Here is a 20,108-nt window from a genome sequence, read left to right as displayed (position 1 = left end):
TAGATAGTTAGAATTAAAAGTCCATTTCATTTGCCAGCCCATTATAGCTTCAAACCAAACCAAACATAAGAAAACAACATAACAGAAAATCATGAGTCAACAAACCACTCATCCATCTAGTTTCAACAATTTCTTACAGATTGAGGAATAAATCCTTAAATTCAGACTGAGCTTCAAGTAACATATGGATTGACTGGCAGCTGAAATGCTAATAAACTCTGATAAGAACTGAAGTTTCCATAGCTACCATCCAGGTTATGGAACATGATTATTCTTATAAAAAAATCAGAATGAAAATGATTTGTAATGGTAAAAATGAAGGTCTAGGACTTCTACATTAAAAAGCTGGGCTGATATTTAAAAAAATATATATCTTTCTGAGCCTTTTGAAGAAAGTAAAAGATGTTAAGGTAATTTATAATTTTTAAATTGCCAGTGTTTTCTCCTTGTTAATTGATTTTGCTTTATCACAGTGAATATGCGATTGAGGACAATAAGTGTTATTAAGCTAGATGGGTAAAATACTTACCCTTGTATATAATTAATTAAACTTCAGTTCTACTTTTGATTGATTAAAATACAATTTTTCTATCTCCGGCTTCATTTATTTCTATGATTCTTTGGATTCCTCTACTTCAAGGCATGCTGACTTTTATAGCCTGCTGGTTATTTATCCACCCATCCATCTATACATATATACACATTTTACATTATTAGTCCTGCCAATAATATTAGCTAACTTTATTATGTATACTCTTACTATTGTTGAACTTTATGCTAAGTTCTCTACAGTCATCACCTCTCATAATCTTCACATAAGCAGGAGGTGGGTGCTATTATTTCCAGCATTTTACAGGTGAGCTTTGAAAGTCCTATGTTCCTGTTTTTGTTTTGATTTGACTTTGGCTTTCAGTATTCCCTTCTGTGGCTCAGGTTTTTAAACCTCATGTATCAAGGATCATCATAATTGCCACCGCTTTAATTACCAGACTGGTAAGGATTAACGTGGCCCTGGTGATCTGTGATATTTGAGTTACAGCACAAAGCCATTACAGAGCACCATTTTGGAAAATAGTGGAGGGTCAAAAAGAGATTATTTCTAAGACAAATGATATTAGAAATGTGTATTTCCTTGATTACTGCTATATTTTGCATGAATTATTCAGATTCATAAATCTTAATTTTAAATTGCAAAGAAAACACACAATAAGAAAATTCATTCCAGGACTTCCCTGGTAGTGCAGTGGTTAAGAATCTGCCTGCCAATGCAGGGGACACGGGTTCGAGCCCTGGTTTGGGAAGATCCCACGTGCCGCGGAGCAACTAAGCCCGTGCGCCACAACTACTGAGCCTGCGCTCTAGATGCTGCGAGCCACAACTATGAAGCCTGTGCGCCTACAGCCAGTGTTCCGCAACAAGAGAAGCCACTGCAATGAGAAGCCCGCGCAAAGCAGTGAAGAAAGCCCATGCGTGGCAACGAAGACCCAGTGCAGCCAAATTAAATAAATAAATAAGTAAATTTATTAAAAAAAAAAAATTCATTCCAAATAATTACATCATTTTATTTGAAATTGAACAGAAAACTCTTTGTAGTAATCAGAAAAAAGTGAACCTTGGTTCTACTGTATCTTATTAGTATATGAACACATTTTTGAGAAGCAAAATCATGACTCTGTTAACATAAACTTACGTTTTTCTTCCCCCAGATATTTGCACCCTCACATCACCTTTCAGCGCGAGAGGTTTAGCCTTTGATTTGCTAATTTTGGTGCTTTGAAGAAGTCTTTGCTACCCAGGCAACATTCATTTAATATTAACTTTAAATACTCTGACTGTAATTTCTTTCTTTCTTTCTTTCTCTTTTTTTTTTTAACATCTTTATTGGAGTATAATTGCTTTACAATGGTGTGTTAGTTTCTGCTTTATAACAAAGTGAATCAGTTATACATATACATATGTTCCCATATCGCTTCCCTTTTGCATCTCCCTCCCTCCCATCCTCCCTATCCCAGCCCTCCGGGCGGTCACAAAGCACCGAGCTGATCTCCCTGCACTATGTAGGTGCTTCCCACTAGCTATCTACCTTACCTTTGGTAGTGTATATATGTCCATGACTCTCTCTCGCTTTGTCACAGCTTACCCTTCCCGCCGCCCATATCCTCAAGTCCATTCTCTAGTAGGTCTGTGTCTTTATTCCTGTATTACCCCTAGGTTCTTCATGATATTCTTTTTCCCTTAAATTCCATATATATGTGTTAGCATATGGTATTTGTCTTTCTCTTTCTGACTTACTTCACTCTGTATGACAGACTCTGGGTCTATCCACCTCATTACAAATAGCTCAATTTCATTTCTTTTTATGGCTGAGTAATATTCCATTGTATATATGTGCCACATCTTCTTTATCCATTCATCCAATGATGGACACTTAGGTTGTTTCCATCTCTGGGCTATTGTAAATAGAGCTGCAATGAACATTTTGGTACATGACTCTTTTTGAATTATGGTTTTCTCAGGGTATACGCCCAGTAGTGGGATTGCTGGGTCATATGGTAGTTCTATTTGTAGTTTTTAAAGAAACCTCCATACTGTATTCCACAGTGGCTGTATCAATTTACATTCCCACCAACAGTGCAAGAGGGTTCCCTTTTCTCCACACCCTCTCCACCATTTATTGTTTCTAGATTTTTTGATGATGGTCATTCTGACTGGTGTGAGATGATATCTCATTGTAGTTTTGATTTGCATTTCTCTAATGATTAATGAAGTTGAGCATTCTTCCATGTGTTTGTTGGCAGTCTGTATATCTTCTTTGGAGAAATGTCTATTTAGGTCTTCTGCCCATTTTTGGATTGGGTTGTTTGTTTTTCTGTTATTGAGCTGCTTATAAATTTTGGAGATTAATCCTTTGTCAGTTGCTTCATTTGCAAATATTTTCTCCCGTTCTGAGGGTTGTCTTTTGGTCTTGTTTATGGTTTCCTTTGCTGTGCAAAAGCTTTGAAGTTTCATTAGGTCCCATTTGTTTATTTTTGTTTTTATTTCCATTTCTCTAGGAGGTGGGTCAAAAAGGATCATGCTGTGATTTATATCATAGAGTGCTCTGCCTATGTTTTCCTCTAAGAGTTTTATAGTTTCCGGCCTTACATTTAGGTCTTTAATCCATTTTGAGCTTATTTTTGTGTATGATGTTAGGGAGTGATCTAATCTCATACTTTTACATGTAGCTGTCCAGTTTTCCCAGCACCACTTATTGAAGAGGCTGTCCTTTCTCCACTGTACATTCCTGCCTCCTTTATCAAAGATAAGGTGATCATATGCACGTGAGTTTATCTCTGGGCTTTCTATGCTGTTCCATTGAACTATCTTTCTGTTTTTGTGCCAGTACCATACTGTCTTGATTACTGTAGCTTTGTAGTATAGTCTGAAGTCAGGGAGCCTGATTCCTCCAGCTCCATTTTTCGTTCTCAAGATTGCTTTGGCTATTCAGGGTCTTTTGTGTTTCCATACAAATTGTGAAATTTTTTGTTCTAGTTCTGTGAAAAATACCAGTGGTAGTTTGATAGGGATTGCATTGAATCTGTAGATTGCTTTGGGTAGTAGAGTCATTTTCACAATGTTGATTCTTCCAATCCAAGAACATGGTATATCTCTCCATCTATTTGTATCATCTTTAATTTCTTTCACCAGTGTCTTATATTTTTCTGCATACAGGTCTTTTGTCTCCTTAGGTAGATTTATTCCTAGATATTTTATTCTTTTTGCTGCAATGGTAAATGGGAGTGTTTTCTTGATTTCACTTTCAGATTTTTCATCGTTAGTGTATAGGAATGCCAGAGATTTCTGTGCATTAATTTTGTATCCTGCTACTTTACCAAATTCATTGATTAGCTCTAGTAGTTTTCTGGTAGCATCTTTAGGATTCTCTATGTATAGTATCATGTCATCTGCAAACAGTGACAGCTTTACTTCTTCTTTTCTGATTTGGATTCCATTTATTTCCTTTTCTTCTCTGATTGCTGTGGCTAAAACTTCCAAAACTAAGTTGAATAAGAGTGGTGAGAGTGAGCAACCTTGTCTTGTTCCTGATCCTAGCGGAAATGCTTTCAGTTTTTCACCATTGAGGACAATGTTGGATGTGGGTTTGTCATATATGGCCTTTACTATGTTGAGGAAAGTTCCCTCTATGCCTACTTTCTGCAGGGTTTTTATCATAAATTGGTGTTGAATTTTGTCGAAAGCTTTCTCTGCATCTATTGAGATGATCATATGGTTTTGCTCCTTCAATTTGTTAATATGGTTTATCACATTGATTGTTTTGCATATATTGAAGAATCCTTGCATTCCTGGAATAAACCCCACTTGATCATGGTGTATGATCCTTTTAATGTGCTGTTGGATTCTGTTTGCTAGTATTTTGTTGAGGATTTTTGCATCTATGTTCATCAGTGATATTGGCCTGTAGTTTTCTTTGTGACATCCTTGTCTGCTTTTGGTATCAAGGTGCTGGTGTCCTCGTAGAATGAGTTTGGGAGTGTGCCTCCCTCTGCTATATTTTGGAAGAGTTTGAGAAGGATAGGTGTTAGCTCTTCTCTAAATGTTTGATAGAATTCGCCTGTGAAGCCATCTGGTCCTGGGCTTTTGTTTGTTGGAAGATTTTTAATCACAGTTTCAATTTCAGTGCTTGTGATTGGTCTGTTCATATTTTCTATTTCTTCCTGATTCAGTCTTGGCAGGTTGCTCATTTCTAAGAATTTGTCCATTTCTTCCAGGTTGTCCATTTTATTGGCATAGAGTTGCTTGTAGTAATCTCTCATGGTCTTTTGTATTTCTGCAGTGTCCGTTGTTACTTCTTTTTCATTTCTCATTCTATTGATTTGAGTCTTCTCCCTTTTTTTCTTGATGAATCAGGCTAATGGTTTATCAATTTTGTTTATCTTCTCAAAGAACCAGCTTTTAGTTTTATTGATCTTTTCTATCGTTTCCTTCATTTCTTTTTCATTTATTTCTGATCTGATTTTTATGATTTCTTTCCTTCTGCTAACTTTGGCGTTTTTTGTTCTTCTTTCACTAATTGCTTTAGGTGCAAGGTTAGGTTGTTTATTCGAGATGTTTCCTGTTTCTTAAGGTAGGATTGTATTGCTATAAACTTCCCTGTTAGAACTGTTTTGCTGCATCCCATAGATTTTGCGTCATCATGTCTCCATTGTCATTTGTTTCTAGGTATTTTTTAATTTCCTCTTTGATTTTTTCAGTGATCACTTCGTTATTGAGTAGTGTATTGTTTAGCCTCCATGTGTTTGTATTTTTTACAGATCTTTTCCTGTAATTTATATCTAGTCTCATAGCGTTGTGATCGGAAAAGATACTTGAAACAATTTCAATTTTCTTAAATTTACCAAGGCTTGACTTGTGACCCAAGATATGATCTATCCTGGAGAATATTCCATGAGCACTTGAGAAAAATGTGTATTCTGTTATTTTTGGATGGAATGTCCTATAAATATCAGTTAAGTCCATCTTGTTTAATGTATCATTTAAAGCTTGTGTTTCCTTATTTTCATTTTGGATGATCTGTCCATTGTCACCCCATTGGTGAAAGTGGGGTGTTAAAGTCCCCTACTATGAATGTGTTACTGTTGATTTCCCCTTTTATGGCTGTTAGTATTTGCCTTATGTATTGAGGTGCTCCTATGTTGGGTGCATAAATATTTACAATTGTTATATCTTCTTGGATTGATCCCTTGATCATTATGTAGTGTCCTTCTTTGTCTCTTCTAATAGTCTTTATTTTAAAGTCTACTCTGTCTGATATGAGAATTGCTACTCCAGCTTTCTTTTGGTTTCCATTTGCATGAAATATCTTTTTCCATCCCCTTACTTTCAGTCTGTATGTGTCTCTAGGTCTGAAGTGGGTCTCTTGTAGACAGCAAATATATGGGTCTTGTTTTTGTATCCATTCAGCCAATCTGTGTCTTTTGGTGGGAGCATTTAGTCCATTTACATTTAAGGTAATTATCAATATGTATGTTCCTATTCCCATTTTCTTAATTGTTTTGGGTTCGTTATTGTAGGTCTTTTCCTTCTCTTGTGCTTCTTGCCTAGATAGGTTCCTTTAGCAGTTGTTGTAAAGCTGGTTTGGTGGTGCTGAACTCTCTCAGCTTTTGCTTGTCTGTAAATGTTTTAATTTCTCCATCAAATCTGAATGAAATCCTTGCTGGGTAGAGTAATCTTCGTTGCCAGTTTTTCTCCTTCATCACTTTAAATATGTCCTGCCAGTCCCTTCTGGCTTGCAGAGTTTCTGCTGAAAGATCAGCTGTTAACCTTATGGGGATTCCCTTGTGTGTTATTTTCCCTTGCTGCTTTTAATATATTTTCTTTGTATTTAATTTTTGACAGTTTGATTAATATGTGTGTTGGCATATTTCTCCTTGGATTTATCCTGTATGGGACTTTCTGTGCTTCCTGGACTTGATTAAATATTTCCTTTCCCATATTAGGGAAGTTTTGAACTATAATCTCATCAAATATCTTCTCAGTCCCTTTCTTTTTCTCTTCTTCTTCTGGAACCCCTATAATTCGAATGTTGGTGTGTTTAATGTTGTCCCAGAGGTCTCTGAGACTGTCCTCAGTTCTTTTCATTCTTTTTTCTTTATTCTGCTCTGCAGTAGTTATTTCCACTACTTTATCTTCCAGGTCACTTATCCATTCTTCTGCCTCAGTTATTCTGCTATTGATCCCATCTAGAGTATTTTTCATTTCATTTATTGTGTTGTTCATCGTTGTTTGTTTCGTCTTTAGTTCTTCTAGGTCCTTGTTAAATGTTTCTTGCATTTTGTCCATTCTATTTCCAAGATTTTGCATCATCTTTACTATCATTATTCTGAATTCTTTTTCAGGTAGACTGCCCATTTCCTCTTCATTTGTTAGGTCTGGTGGGTTTTTATCTTGCTCCTTCATCTGCTGTGTGTTTTTCTGTCTTCTCATTTTGCTTATTTTAGTGTGTTTGGGGTCTCCTTTTTGCAGGCTGCAGGCTCGTAGTTCCTATTGTTTTTGGTGTCTGTCCCCAGTGGCTAAGGTTGGTTCAGTGGGTTGCGTAGGCTTCCTGGTGGAGGGGCCTAGTGCCTGTGTTCTGGTGAATGAGGCTGGATCTTGTCTTTCTGGTTGGAGGTCCACGTCTGTTGGTGGGTTTTGGGGTGTCTGTGGACTTATTATGATTTTAGGCAGCCTCTCTGCTAATGGGTGGGGTTGTGTTACTGTCTTGCTAGTTGTTTGGCATAGGATGTCCAGCACTGTAGCTTGCTGGTCATTGAGTGAAGCTGGGTGCTGGTGTTGAGATGGAGATCTCTGGTAGATTTTCGCCGTTTGATATTATGTGGAGCTGGGAGGTCTCTTGTGGACCAGTGTCCTGAAGTTGGCTCTCCCACCTCAGAGGCACAGCACTGACTCCTGGCTGCAGCACCAAGAGCCTTTCATCCACATGGCTCAGAATAAAAGGGAGAAAAAGTAGAAAGAAAGAATTAGTAGAAGTAGAAAGAAAGAAAGGAGGGAGGGAGGGAGGAAGGAAGGAAGGAAGGAAGAAGGGAAGGAAGGAAAGAAAGAAGATAAAGTAAAATAAAATAAAGTAAGATAAAATATAATAAAGTTATTAAAATAAAAAAATAATTATTAAGAAAAAAATTAAAAAAAACACAAAAAATAAAAACGGACGGATAGAACGGGAGGACAAATGGTGGAAGCAAAGCTATACAGAATAAATCTTGCTCTCAAAGTCCACGTCCTCAAGTTGGGATGATTCGTTGTCTATTCATGTATTCCACAGACATCAAGTTGATTGTGGAGCTTTAATCTGCTGCTTCTGAGGCTGCAGGGAGAGATTTCCCTTTCTCTTCTTTGTTCTCACAGCTCCCAGGGGCTCAGCTTTGGATTTGGCCCCGCCTTTGCGTGTAGGTCGGCGGAGGGCGTCTGTTCTTCGCTCAGGCAAGACGGGTTTAAAGGAGCCGCTGATTCGGGGGCTCCGGCTCACTCAGGCCGGAGGGAGGGGCATGGAGTGCGGGGCGGGCCTGCGGCGGCAGAGGCCGGCGTGACGTTGCACGAGCCTGAGGCGCGCCGTGCGTTCTTCCGGGGGCGTTGTCCCTGGATCCCGAGACCCTGGCAGTGGCGGGCTGCCCAGGCTCCCAGGAAGCGGGGTGTGGATAGTAACCTGTGCTCGCACACAGGCTTCTTGGTGGCGGCAGCAGCAGCCTTAGCGTCCATGCCCGTCTCTGGGGTCCGTGCTTTTAGCCGCGTCTCACGGCCCGTCTCTGGAGCTCCTTTAAGCAGCGCTCTTAATCCCCGCCCCTCGCGCACCAGGAAACAAAGAGGGCAGAAAAAGTCTCTTGCCTCTTCGGCAGGTCCAGACTTTTCCCCGGACTCCCTCCTGGCTAGCCGTGGCGCACTAACCCCTGCAGGCTGTGTTCATGCCGCCAACCCCAGTCCTCTCCCTGCGCTCCGACCGGAGCCCGAGCCTCAGCTCCCAGCCCCGCCCGCCCCGGCGGGTGAGCAGACAAGTCTCTCGGCCTGGTGAGTGCCGGTCGGCACCGATCCTCTGTGCGGGAATCTACCCGCTTTGCCCTCCGCACCCCTGTTGCTGTGCTCTCCTCCATGGCTGCGAAGATTCCCCCTCCGCCACCCGCAGTCTCCGCCCGAGAAGGGGCTTCCTAGCGTGTGAAAACCTTTCCTCCTTCACAGCTTCTTCCCACTGGTGCAGGTCCCATCCCTATTCTTTTGTCTCTGTTTTTTCTTTTGCCGTACCCAGGTACGTGGGGAGTTTCTTGCCTTTTGGGAGGTCTGAGGTCTTCTGCCAGCGTTCAGTAGGTGTTCTGTAGGAGTTGTTCCACGTGTAGATGTATTTCTGGTGTGTCTGTAGGGAGGAAGGTGATCTCTGCGTCTTACTCTTCCGCCATTTTCCCGGAAGCCTCCCGACTGTAATTTCTAATGAGACATTTTCTCCAAGTAGATCTCGCCATAATCATTGGAGTTTGGGGCTGACAAGATGTTAAGAGAATAAGCAGCACCTTGCTTTTATCCACATCTTTGATGAAGGTAAAATGTGTTCTCATCCCACAGGAAGTGTTCCTTTTCACATGAAATCCTCCAGGATGATGAGTTCTAATCCCGAGGAAGACCCTCTGGACACATTTCTCCAGTATATTGAGGATATGGGGATGAAGGCCTACGACGGATTGGTTATTCAGAATGCATCGGACATTGCGCGAGAAAATGATCGCTTGAGAAATGAAACAAACCTGGCCTACTTGAAGGAAAAGAATGAAAAACGCCGAAGACAAGAAGAAGCAATAAAACGGTAAGTATAAATGAAAGTGTTCTGAGTTTTGCACACCTCAGGGTATCTGTGAGTTCTGCAGAGGCTGTGATGCTGTCACCTGGTCAAGAAGGGGTTTGTCAAAGTTAGACTTGAGGAGACAATGTAAAAGTGTCTTCTCAACTGATGAAAACACAACGCAGACAGGACACTTGCCTTAGTTAACAAAAGTTGTTTTACTTTTGTGTCGTGAGTATGGAGAGGCAGATGGGGTGGGGAAAGAATTCAGTTTCCTCTAAATAAAAGTTCATACTGAACAATCTCTCGATAAAAGATTAAGGGAACACACACTTTAATATTTAATGAAAATCTCTATATTTAATGGTCTTTGTATCATCCTTATGAGAGAGTTCACCATCTTCCTAGATTATGAAAAGACTTGTCAGTAATTATAATTATGTGAGTTTCTGAAGTGGAATACTCAGTGTGTGCCCTCTGTGTAGAATTCTGTGGCTATTACATCTCTTGTCTGGTACTGAGTGCCCGAGGTTTGTTCAAATGAAATGACTTTTATGCTGCAAAACCTACCTGCTACAAGCAAATGAGCCCCGATTGCAGCCTCCAAATGGAGGCTAAGTTCCCTAGCGTGCTGAGACCAAAGTAAGGATACACATCTTTTGATTTTTCCAAAAAATGTTACAATATTTTCTGAGTGTATGTGTTGCGGGGTTACAGGTAGAGATATGTGTTTGATGGAGTCCTATTTCTTCAATGGAGTCCATTTACTAAGTGCAAAGAGACAGAATTTAGGAAATGAATCCATCAATTGCCTGGATAACTGAATGGTAATAATAAGCTATTTTGATAGCCAGTTGGTGGATTTTTCATCTAATCTGGAATTAATCCTTTTGCTTACTCTCTGTGAACATTATGATATGAAGGAAAAGAACATATTCTTTTAAGGTAAACTATTGATTCTTATAAAGAAGCTAGGTAAGGATGCACTATTCCAATCATTTAATGGCAAACAACTCTGTACGAGAGGGTGGGAAGGAAGAGAGAGAGAAAGAGGGCGAGAGATTTGGAAATTTTGTACAAGATTAGTTGAAAGAGTGTCATCTTTTTCTCTGGACTATTCAAATGGAAATCTATTCTATTACCAGGTATACAAAGATTTGTAAAATGGCATGCTTGATAAACGTATTCATAATTGCAGATGTTATTCTGAGATATGTTATTTTTTATTTCTACCTAATTTTAGTTGGTACCACAGGTTCCTTTCTAGGATGCACTAAGTGCCCTTTCTTAGAACAACTTTTTTTTTTTCTGCTAAGTACCTCTGATGAACTTTTTTTTTTTAAACCAAGATGTATTTTTTTATACATTTATTTATTTTATTTATTTATTTTTGGCTGCATTGGGTCTTCAGGCAAGCGGGCTACTCTTCGTTGCGGTGCCCACGGGCTTCTCATTGCTGTGGCTTCTCTCGTTGTGGAGCTCTGGCTCTAGAGCACAGGCTCAGTAGTTGTGGCATGTGGGCTTAGTTGCTCCGAGGCATTTGGGATCTTCCCAGACCAGGGGTCGAACCCGTGTCCTCTGCACTGGCAGGCAGATTCTTAACCACTGTACCACCAGGGAAGCCCTGAACTTCTATATGTATGTAAACATTTTAATTTACTTTTGTGAGTCTAAGGTTTCAGAAACTCAGAACAAAAAAGGTTATCCTACGTGATTTCTAAAGTAACTTCATCTCTAAAATCTAAAGTTTCCCAATCTTGCCATTAAACATAATTCACTCTTTTCTCTAAGCATAGAGACAAAATTATTTGCTGAATAGTTCTATTAGATTGTACAGAGCACCCCAGGGTGCTTATCACTGTATTATTAGCTTCTGTGTTTCATCAACAACCTCATAAAGTTTCTATCTAAAGATCCATAGATATTAAGAAAGTAAAAATGACTCATTTTAAGTGGTCAAGTGTTCAAAGGGGCATTACCAACAATTCCAAGGAGTCAAAAGTCCAGGGGACAGGGGCTGGAATTTAGGTAGGTGGAGACACAGCAAAACCCTGTCATTGCATGGTAAATGAGGTCCAGGAAATTCAGTTAAGTAAACTTTGTGTTAGTTCCTGCTACATTAACAAAGCAATATTTTCTAGAATTATATTACAAGCCATAAACATAAAGATAGTTCAGATCACACATTGAATTGAAAAAGTCCCAAACGATCTGGACAATTTTGCTTCCACATCACACTGTCAACACAATATAAAACTGTAGTCTAGCCCTGCTTAAGAACAGAGTAAGGGCAAGAGAAGTCACCCACCCTGTGTGTGTGTGTGTTGGGGGGGAGGTGTATGTTTAATCAATGTCGATGTCTTGTTTGAAACAGTTCTTCTGAGTATGAGTGTTCTTTCTTGTATCAAATAAGTAAAGATTCAAAGAGGGGAGAAAAAGAGGTACTTGTCAGTTTTATTTTTTAATAAATGTATTTATTTATTGGCTGTGTTGAGTCTTCGTTGCTGCATGCTGGCTTTCCCTAGTTGCAGAGAGCGGGGGCCACTCTTTGTTGTGGTGCGCGGGTTTCTCATTGTGGTGAGCACGGGCCCCAGGTGCGCGGGCCTCAGCAGTTGTGGCACACAGGCTCAGTAGTTGTGGCTCCAGGCTCTAGAGCACAGGCTCAGTAGTTACGGTGCACAGGCCTAGTTGCTCCGTGGCATGTGGGATGTGGGATCTTCCTGGACCAGGGCTCGAACCCATGTCCCTTGCATTGGCAGGCAGATTCTTAACCATTGTGCCACCAGGGAAATCCCTACTTGTCAGTTTTAAATTAGCAGTTTATCTTTCTATAATCAGATTAGGAGGCAAATGAAGAACCCACTGGTAGCAGGAAGAAACAAGAGCCTTCTAGGATCTGGCGTTTGAGGAGCTAGATGTTCAGTTACTGTGCACTTTCATTGTTTCCATGGCAGGACATAAGCCAGAGATGTGGGAGTAGGTATGCCTGAAGCCGGCTTACTCTCAAGGTTCCGTAGCAGTGTTGCTTGTAAGGCTGTTGTTGCCACAGTAGTTGGCGTTCCCCGCAGGAGAGTTATAAAGGCGTGTGCTTCATGTCGCGGTGACCTAGTGACGGTGGCATCTTAGATGATGAGGCTATTCGGGATTTGTCAGTAGATGTGGGTAGAGTTGAAGAATAAACCAATGTCCCAGGCATGGGGACACCAACTAGAGGTCAACAGACTGCCAGGTCATAGTAAAGTGAGCTGATGTTCAAGTTGAATTCTGACCCCACCCATGAAATAAGGCGTCAGGCATAGAGGCTTTAATCCTGGAAGCAAGAAATGATGCTGAACCCGTGAGCTAGATAGGGCATCTCTCACCTGAGGTCAAGGTGTTTAGAGACAATGAGCAAACCATGCACACAATATGTGACGTGGTTGATGATGTTCAAGTTACAATGTAAGTTTCATGAGAAGAATGACTATTGGTATATACAGTTCTTAGAACAGGATCTGAAGCCAACTTATTGTTCAATAAACAACTTGCTGTTAAGTATATTCATTCATTGGTGAAATATTTATTGAAACCTTACTAAGTGCCAGGAAATGTTCTAGACCTTTATGAGACAGCAATGAACAGAACAAAGTTCCTGGTTATAAAAGAAGTATATTCTGAGAGGAGGGTGAGAGAGAGGCAACATGAAAGAAATAAGTATAAATAAATATATATGATAGGTGGTAATAAATGTTTACACTGTAAAATAAAGCAGGGTGAGGGCAATAAGAATAGAGGCCAGGGAAGACCTCTGAAATCCAACAACAGCTGAGCAGACACATTAGACATTGGGAGCCTGTTGCCAGAGACAGGAGCCACATGGCTGTCTGGGGAAGAGAATTCTCGACAGAAGAAACAGCAAGTTTGATGTGTTCCAAGAAGGGAAGGTGTCATGTGGTGACCAAGCAAAGGTGGAAGGGGTCTAAGTTCGACTGGTAGTGGGGCCACCAGGTAATGTAGAGCATTATAAGTTCATGTTTTACTCTAAAAGAAAAAAAAAATTCATTGAAGATTTCTTGAGCAGAGGTATGGCATACCCTAAACTGCCCTTTTTTAACAAGGATTACTCTGTGGTTTTTATGTGTTGAACAGATGGACAGGGCATAGTTGGATGCAGGGAATTCAGAGAGAAAGCTTTTGCAGTAATTCAGGTGAGAGATGATGGTAGTTTGGACCAGGGTGGTACTAGTAAATGTGGCATAAAATGCTAAAATTTGGGGCACCAGTGAAAGTTTCTAATTGATGAGACATAGAAGTTGAATAAGAGAAAGGAATTGAAGATGGCTCTCAAGTTTGTCTCGTTGCTGTTCTGGTTCTGTTGTTGTTATGTTATGTTTCGTTTTTCCTGAAACAACTAGAAGAATGCTGTATCCACTTAATGAAATGGTAAAGACTAAAACAGGAGTAAATTTAGTTTAAATGGTGGGGGAATGGGAGTTCAGCTTTCATAAGCCAGTGCTGGGAGCTCTTTTAGATATTCAAGTGGAGAATTCTGGATAGGCAGTTGGATCCAGGGCTCATGGTGGAGATCAAACCTGGAGGTTTTAATATGAGAGTCATAGATTTTTTACAGTCATGAGCCTGGTTAAGGATCCCTAGGACCTAAAATGAGCTAGAGAGGATAAAAGCACACAGGACTGTTCCTTGGGACACCTAACTGTTTACAGGACAGGAACAGTGGAAGAATCCAGTAAGAACAGCTAGTGGGATAAGAGAAGAATCTCCAAGGCGGGTGTTGCCTCAGAGTGAAATGACAAAAGTGATTAAAGAAGAGAGATTTTACTGGTAGATCAAATATATTGAATCCTGAGGATTGAATAATGCCTTTTACTACGTTGGTGTTGTTGACAAGAACAGTTTTGGTGGAGGTCTGGGGACAAAACGCAGTGGAGTCATGTTCACAAGAGGAGGCGAAAAGAGGAATTGAAACAAGGAAGAGAGGAATAGAGAACTATTTTAGGAACTTTCGAGGTTAAACAAAATTCACAAATATGGAGAGCAGTTGAAGGGGGAAGAGAGGTCTATAGTGTTCTGTTTTACTGGTTTTTCCCTTTAAGCAGAGCGAAAACTAGCTTATCTGAAATGCTGATATGAAAGATTACAGTAGAAAGGGAAATGTTAACGACTTAAGAGAGGGAAGGAAAAATTACTGTGATTATGTCCTTGAGTAGGTGGGAAGGGATGGGATCTCAAGTATTTCAGATAGGAGTGTTCAGCCACGATGTACAGGTGACTGAGCGATGAATGAACGGATGACTAATTCTGTATGACGGTCCCAAACCTGGCTCCTCAAACACCATTTTATTATTGTGCCATAGGTATCACACACGCTAGGAACTGAAAGACGTAGTATGTATCTTGCTATCAGTAACTCCTCCCCACTCTTTCCTACACTCTTTCCCCCAAATGTTTTCTGGAATCCTAATTTAAAGTGCAAATATCTTTGGAAGAGAAAAAATACTAGTAAAATCTCCTAAATTTTGAGACTTCTCAGATGACTTTCTTTTTTGTTTATTTTTTGTTGAGGTTGTTGTTGTTTTTTATTGAAGTATAGTTGATTTACAATGTTTCAGGTGTACAGCAAAGTGAAGATATATATATAATTTTTCAGATTCTTTTCCTTTATACATTATTACAAAATACTGAATATAGTTCTCTGTGCTCTACAGTAGGTCCTTGTTGTTTATCTATTTTATATATCGTAGTGTGTATCTGTTAATCCCGAATTCCTAATTTATCCCTCCCCTCCTTTCCCCTTTAGCAACTATAAGTTTGTTTTCAGTCTGTGAGTCTCTTTCTGTTTTGTAAATAAGTTCATTTGTATCATTCTTTTTTTAGATTCCACATATAAGTGATATCATAGGATATTTACGTCACTTAGTATTATGATCCATCCGTGTTGTCCAGATGACTTTCTGTTACAAAAGCAGGGCCCATGCACTGTGTGAGGACATACATAGAAGTCTCTGGATGTTGTCTTGGGAAGAGTTGGAGAGAGAAAACATGAAAGGAGCCAAAAGTGTCATGCTTGGGCAGCAGGAGGAGACTAAAGTCCTCCCTGACTTGGGGTGGGGCTATAGCTGCAGATAGCTCAAGTTATTCCATCTTAGTACCCGTTGAAATGTTCAAATTTAATTTTTATTTTGTTCATATGGTGACCAGTATTCTGGGATTCTGACAATTTAAAAATATAATAAATCTTAAATATTATATAGAATATTCTCACAGTACCTTTTTAGAATTGCTTCAACAATGTTCCTAATAGGAAGTGTATTTTTAAAATTTTTGAAAATTCCCGAGCAAGATTCTGGTCACACAGGAATTCTGAGTTCCAGAGATGGCGACCAAAGCAGAATGCCCACATCTAAATTTCACACATAATTTAATACTTTTAACGTGCAATTTATGTCAAGTTGTAGAGAAAATTCAACATGACATTAACGAACACAGTCTAATCAATTAAAATTCTTTAGCACGTCTGCCGAATGCCTTCTTTAATATATACTATGATTTAATATATAGGATATAAATGCTGAAAAATCTAAAGATGGAGCATGTTTGACCTTGAAAAGGCATTGATGATAATTCTCTGTGAAATATGCCGGTTGCAATTTCAGAAATGTGCAGACTGCCAGGGATTTGCTTCAAAACGGAAATAGGGTTTCATATGATTGACCTTCTGGATCACATGTGTGCTAAAATGCCTTTTGTGTTGAAGCTGGGAAGCTTAAAACACTGAGCTCTTAGAAAAGGAATACCCTCATCACATTCTCAGTGTTCTAAGTCACTTACGCTTTCTGAGCCCAATTCCTTATTTTTAAACTAACTTGAGTCCTTTGTCACTACTAACTTTCTTGTACCTTCACTTCCATTTCTCAAATGGGATTTTACTGAAAAGTCTTATTGGGTGAAACATTTCAAATACATAAAAAGTGATACTGTTCGTTAGTACTTTTCTTAACAGCTCCAGATAACATTTGGTGAGAAAGAAAGAGAGAGAGAGACTCAAAGGTGAAAAGTTAATGGAGAATGAAAAAAAATATTTCAGTAGCTCATCATTTCTGCTATTTTAAATTCTAATGGTTTTCTGCAGGCACTGTTAAATGAGATTTTATTTTTTATTAAAAAGCCTATTAGAAAAGAAACATGCAAAACCTACAGTTTCAAATGAGTGAGATCACTTGAGATGGGTTACAAAACCCTAGTTTGTCCTGTGTGTGGGTGAAGAGGGATGTTTAAGACAGAGATGATAGGTATATTGAACCACTGACACACATATAGGCACTAGCCATTAAGAAGGAGGCAACTGACCAATGAGAACAGTCTGGTTACAAACAACCTGTAAGGCAGTACCTGTGTGTACCTGTGAACATATGTCTGCTTTGAGGAGTCACTCTTTACAGGAAACATCTTGTTCAGGACATCCAGTAAGAATATTCACTGAGGAAGAGGGGCAATAAAAGATCATCTGGTATACCAAACGATGCATGCTTAGGTTTGAGGCTTCCTTCCCTTCATGTGAATTTTTCTATCTGGATTCTGGAGCTAGTCCCTGCATTGTCTCATTTTACTATTAGCCACAGTATTTTGAAAACAATATAGGACATATCCCTTAAATAAAAAGCAACAAGAAAATGTGCTCCCAGTACATGTCTTTCTGAGTATTTTTTCTGTTGTAGAAAGGGGTTGAATTTTTTTTTTTCTAATAAAACAAATGCTACATTAGTGAAATTCTCCCAAACATTGCAAGTCCGCAAGACAGCTCTGGACTTTAGCAAAGTGGTTCTGACACAAAGGACTACTTAAGCTGATTAGGAATGTCTCTGTTCCCTGTGGATGCCCTCAAGGGATCTATATGAGGTTATATTTCCTGTTTAAAAGTGACAGTCAGAAATGGAATTAGATTAGTTACAGCTCCTGTAAAAAAATACATGCATTTGTATATTAGGATATATACTTGGAACTTATTTAAATTTGAAGGTTTCAGTATCTCTGTTAGTCAAAGAGAAACAAAGCACCAGGAAAGTTCATCCTTTAGACGATACAGAAAAAAAAAGTAAAAATTAAAAAAAAATCGCTTTCCCTTTACTAAAGCATTGTTACTTAAAAAAAGCAAACGATTCTGATACCAAAGTTTAGAATTGGTTAATATTTTAAATGATTACCCAAAGACATAATTACATTGAGAGCTCTTACTAGAGAAATGTTAACAGTTACATAAATCCTATTTAGATAGTTATGGCTTCTGGAATCATACTCATGATTTGTGACAGACTTTATGGAAATAGGGAGCATTTACTGAAGTACATCTTAGCGAGCGATATATCCATTCAGTGCAACATGAATAGCTACTTTGGTCACGAATAGGTAATCTCACTGGGTTTGATTTAATTGCAGGTATGTAGAAAAATGAAATGCTCTATTTGTGTATGAAAATGGATGTTCATTTTGTTCAGGTGAAGTGAGGACCGTTAAATGAAACAGGGTTCAGAAACTTTCAGAAATACTCTTCAGCTAGCTTAGAATATTTAGAAATACTCTACAGCCAGCTCTATCTCCTGTGCTTAAAGCATAGGGAGCAAACCCCCAAAGCCCTCAGCCATACTCCTGTCTAGAATGAAACCCAAATCTGCAGCGTGTCAGGGTCTTGCTGGAATGAATCAGCTGATCTGATCTGATGTGAATTTCTGACCTAATTTTGCTGTAGGACTCAGGGCTCAGGCAGAGGAAACAAGGTTAATGTGTTGATAAGGGGGTGAGATTAAACAGCAGAGAGTATCTTAAAAACCCTCTCTAATTTCAGCTTCCTCTTGTGTTTGTGATTAATTCCAATCACTTTTCTATTAATCATTTCAGAGGACCACAAGATGCTTTGCTTATTTTTTTGTTGTTGCTAAAATCGTGCATCCACGTTTCTTTTTTCAAAGCTAAATAAGATATCCAGACATTGGAGTAATTTTCACTAGAATACCAAATGCATGGGGAGATTTTTATTCATAGGACCGTACGATTAGAGGAGAGAATTCAGTAATTTGCCTTGTTCATCCCTCACTGCTCTATATTGAGCCAGAAGCCAAGTCTACAAGGCTGATCCTAAATGAATTGATTTATTTAAAATGTTCTATTTTTTTTAGCGCTGGAGGGGAAAGTTAATATTAATGAGCGTATATCTAATGATACCACTTATGCTCATTAATATTAACTTTCCGCACTTAGCCTAAGGACACCACATTTGTCCATTTTGGCTGTTGTGCCAGTTCACTTTATAAGTCAAAATGGTGTCTGTCCTGCTGGGCTCCTGTTTTCAGTAAGGGTCGCCACCATCTTAAGAGGATTTATACAAACATCAGCATTCCTCTGTTTGCAATTCACATTACATCTGTATTTGTAATAGATGCGATTTTAGGTTTTTCACTCCATCACCTGCCAAGGCAATTGGAGGTCACGTTGAGAGGGACCTTTAATGGCTCGTGTTAAGGTAAGCCTTTATTCTTCTCACATACCTTTCTGAGAGCTATTTGTACTTCTGGTTGTTTCAACTTTAATTACATCTGGGACCTAGCACTCACTGTATGTTTTAAGAAGTTCAGTGTCTATTCTGTATCTGAAATAAATAGACAGATGTTGGCAAGAGGAGGGGCTTTTTAGAACACAATCCCACGTGAGACTGTCAGTCAGCCTGAGAATTAAGCTCTTCTTACGCTGAGGAAATCACAGCAAGAGTGAACCTTCCAAACAGCCAAACCTGTGGCGACCTGAATCACTGAAAAGAAACCCATTGGAAAATTTAAGGTACCCTTTCTTTCAGAAGTAGTGTTAAATATTTAGAGATGGTTATAGATTAATGAGGCAATAGTTTTTAGTCTAGGGCTGTTTCTTTATACTCTTCAGCCTATCAGAGGATATTCTCAATCTTTAAGTAAGCATGGTCTTTGGAAAAGGTTTAAAAACCCAGATAAGGAAAATAAATTATTATTGAGCAAGGGTATGAGTCAGGGGATTTTTTTTTTTAGCTACTAAAAATGCGATATAGCTTAGAGAACATGTCTAATGTAACAAATGATATGGCTAGAGCAGAGGCTGAGCATGTTAATAAAATAGCTTGAAGGCTTCTGTCCAACTTTGACATAGCCTGAAGAAAACATCTTCATTATAAATGTATGGATCACCTTGAAATTAGCTTTAATCATGAATTGATAGACGGAAAATCAAGCCCCTCTCCCAAAACGAATCTCTGCGTGAAACACATGCCTCTAGAGTTCTTCTCAATAACATTCATACTTGGAAATAGAGGACAGAATATTCATGTCCATGCTAGAATATGAATATAACTAGCCTGCCAGGAAGCAGAGGGAGAAAAATTTTTTTTACAGAAAAGCACTTTCATTAAGATGTACAAGGAAGCTGTTTTAAAAATAAAAATACCAGCCTTTAAAATCCACTATTTTAATTAGTAAATTGCATTTTAGTCTTTGATTTGGGACTAAGTATACCATTCAGCATATCCTGATGTTTGAATAAGAAATGAAGTGGTTCAGCAGTGAAGAAGAGCTTCACCAAGAAGACTTGTTAATTTTCTGTTAGGGTGATGTTTGTATGTGTTGCGTGGATATTTTGTTTCTATATGAAGTTTTTCATTAAGCATTTATTGAACATCTATTATAGGTCAGGCACAGTTCTAGGTGCTTGGGATAAAGCAGTGAACAAAACAGTAAAATAAATAAATAAATAAACAATAAAAGCTTGCCCTCAT

The 20,108-nt window shown here is 39.0% G+C and overlaps 1 protein-coding gene across 1 annotated transcript in view; it reads left to right on the top strand.

Moving 5' to 3' along the window:
- Positions 1-9,122: 9,122 nt before the first annotated feature.
- Positions 9,123-20,108, top strand: part of NYAP2 (neuronal tyrosine-phosphorylated phosphoinositide-3-kinase adaptor 2) — a gene marked incomplete at both ends in the record, with an annotated part of 254,889 nt that continues 243,903 nt past the window's right edge. Inside the window, one exon of the mRNA XM_082658329.1 lies at positions 9,123-9,343. Coding sequence (XP_082514455.1) covers positions 9,123-9,343 — 221 coding nt within the window. The remainder of the gene's footprint in view (positions 9,344-20,108) is intronic.

The sequence above is a fragment of the Grampus griseus genome (assembly GCF_964374135.1).
Source record: "Grampus griseus genome assembly, chromosome: 7".
In the NCBI taxonomy this organism is placed as follows: Eukaryota; Metazoa; Chordata; class Mammalia; order Artiodactyla; family Delphinidae; genus Grampus; species Grampus griseus.
This window is presented reverse-complemented; position numbering and strand designations above follow the sequence as displayed.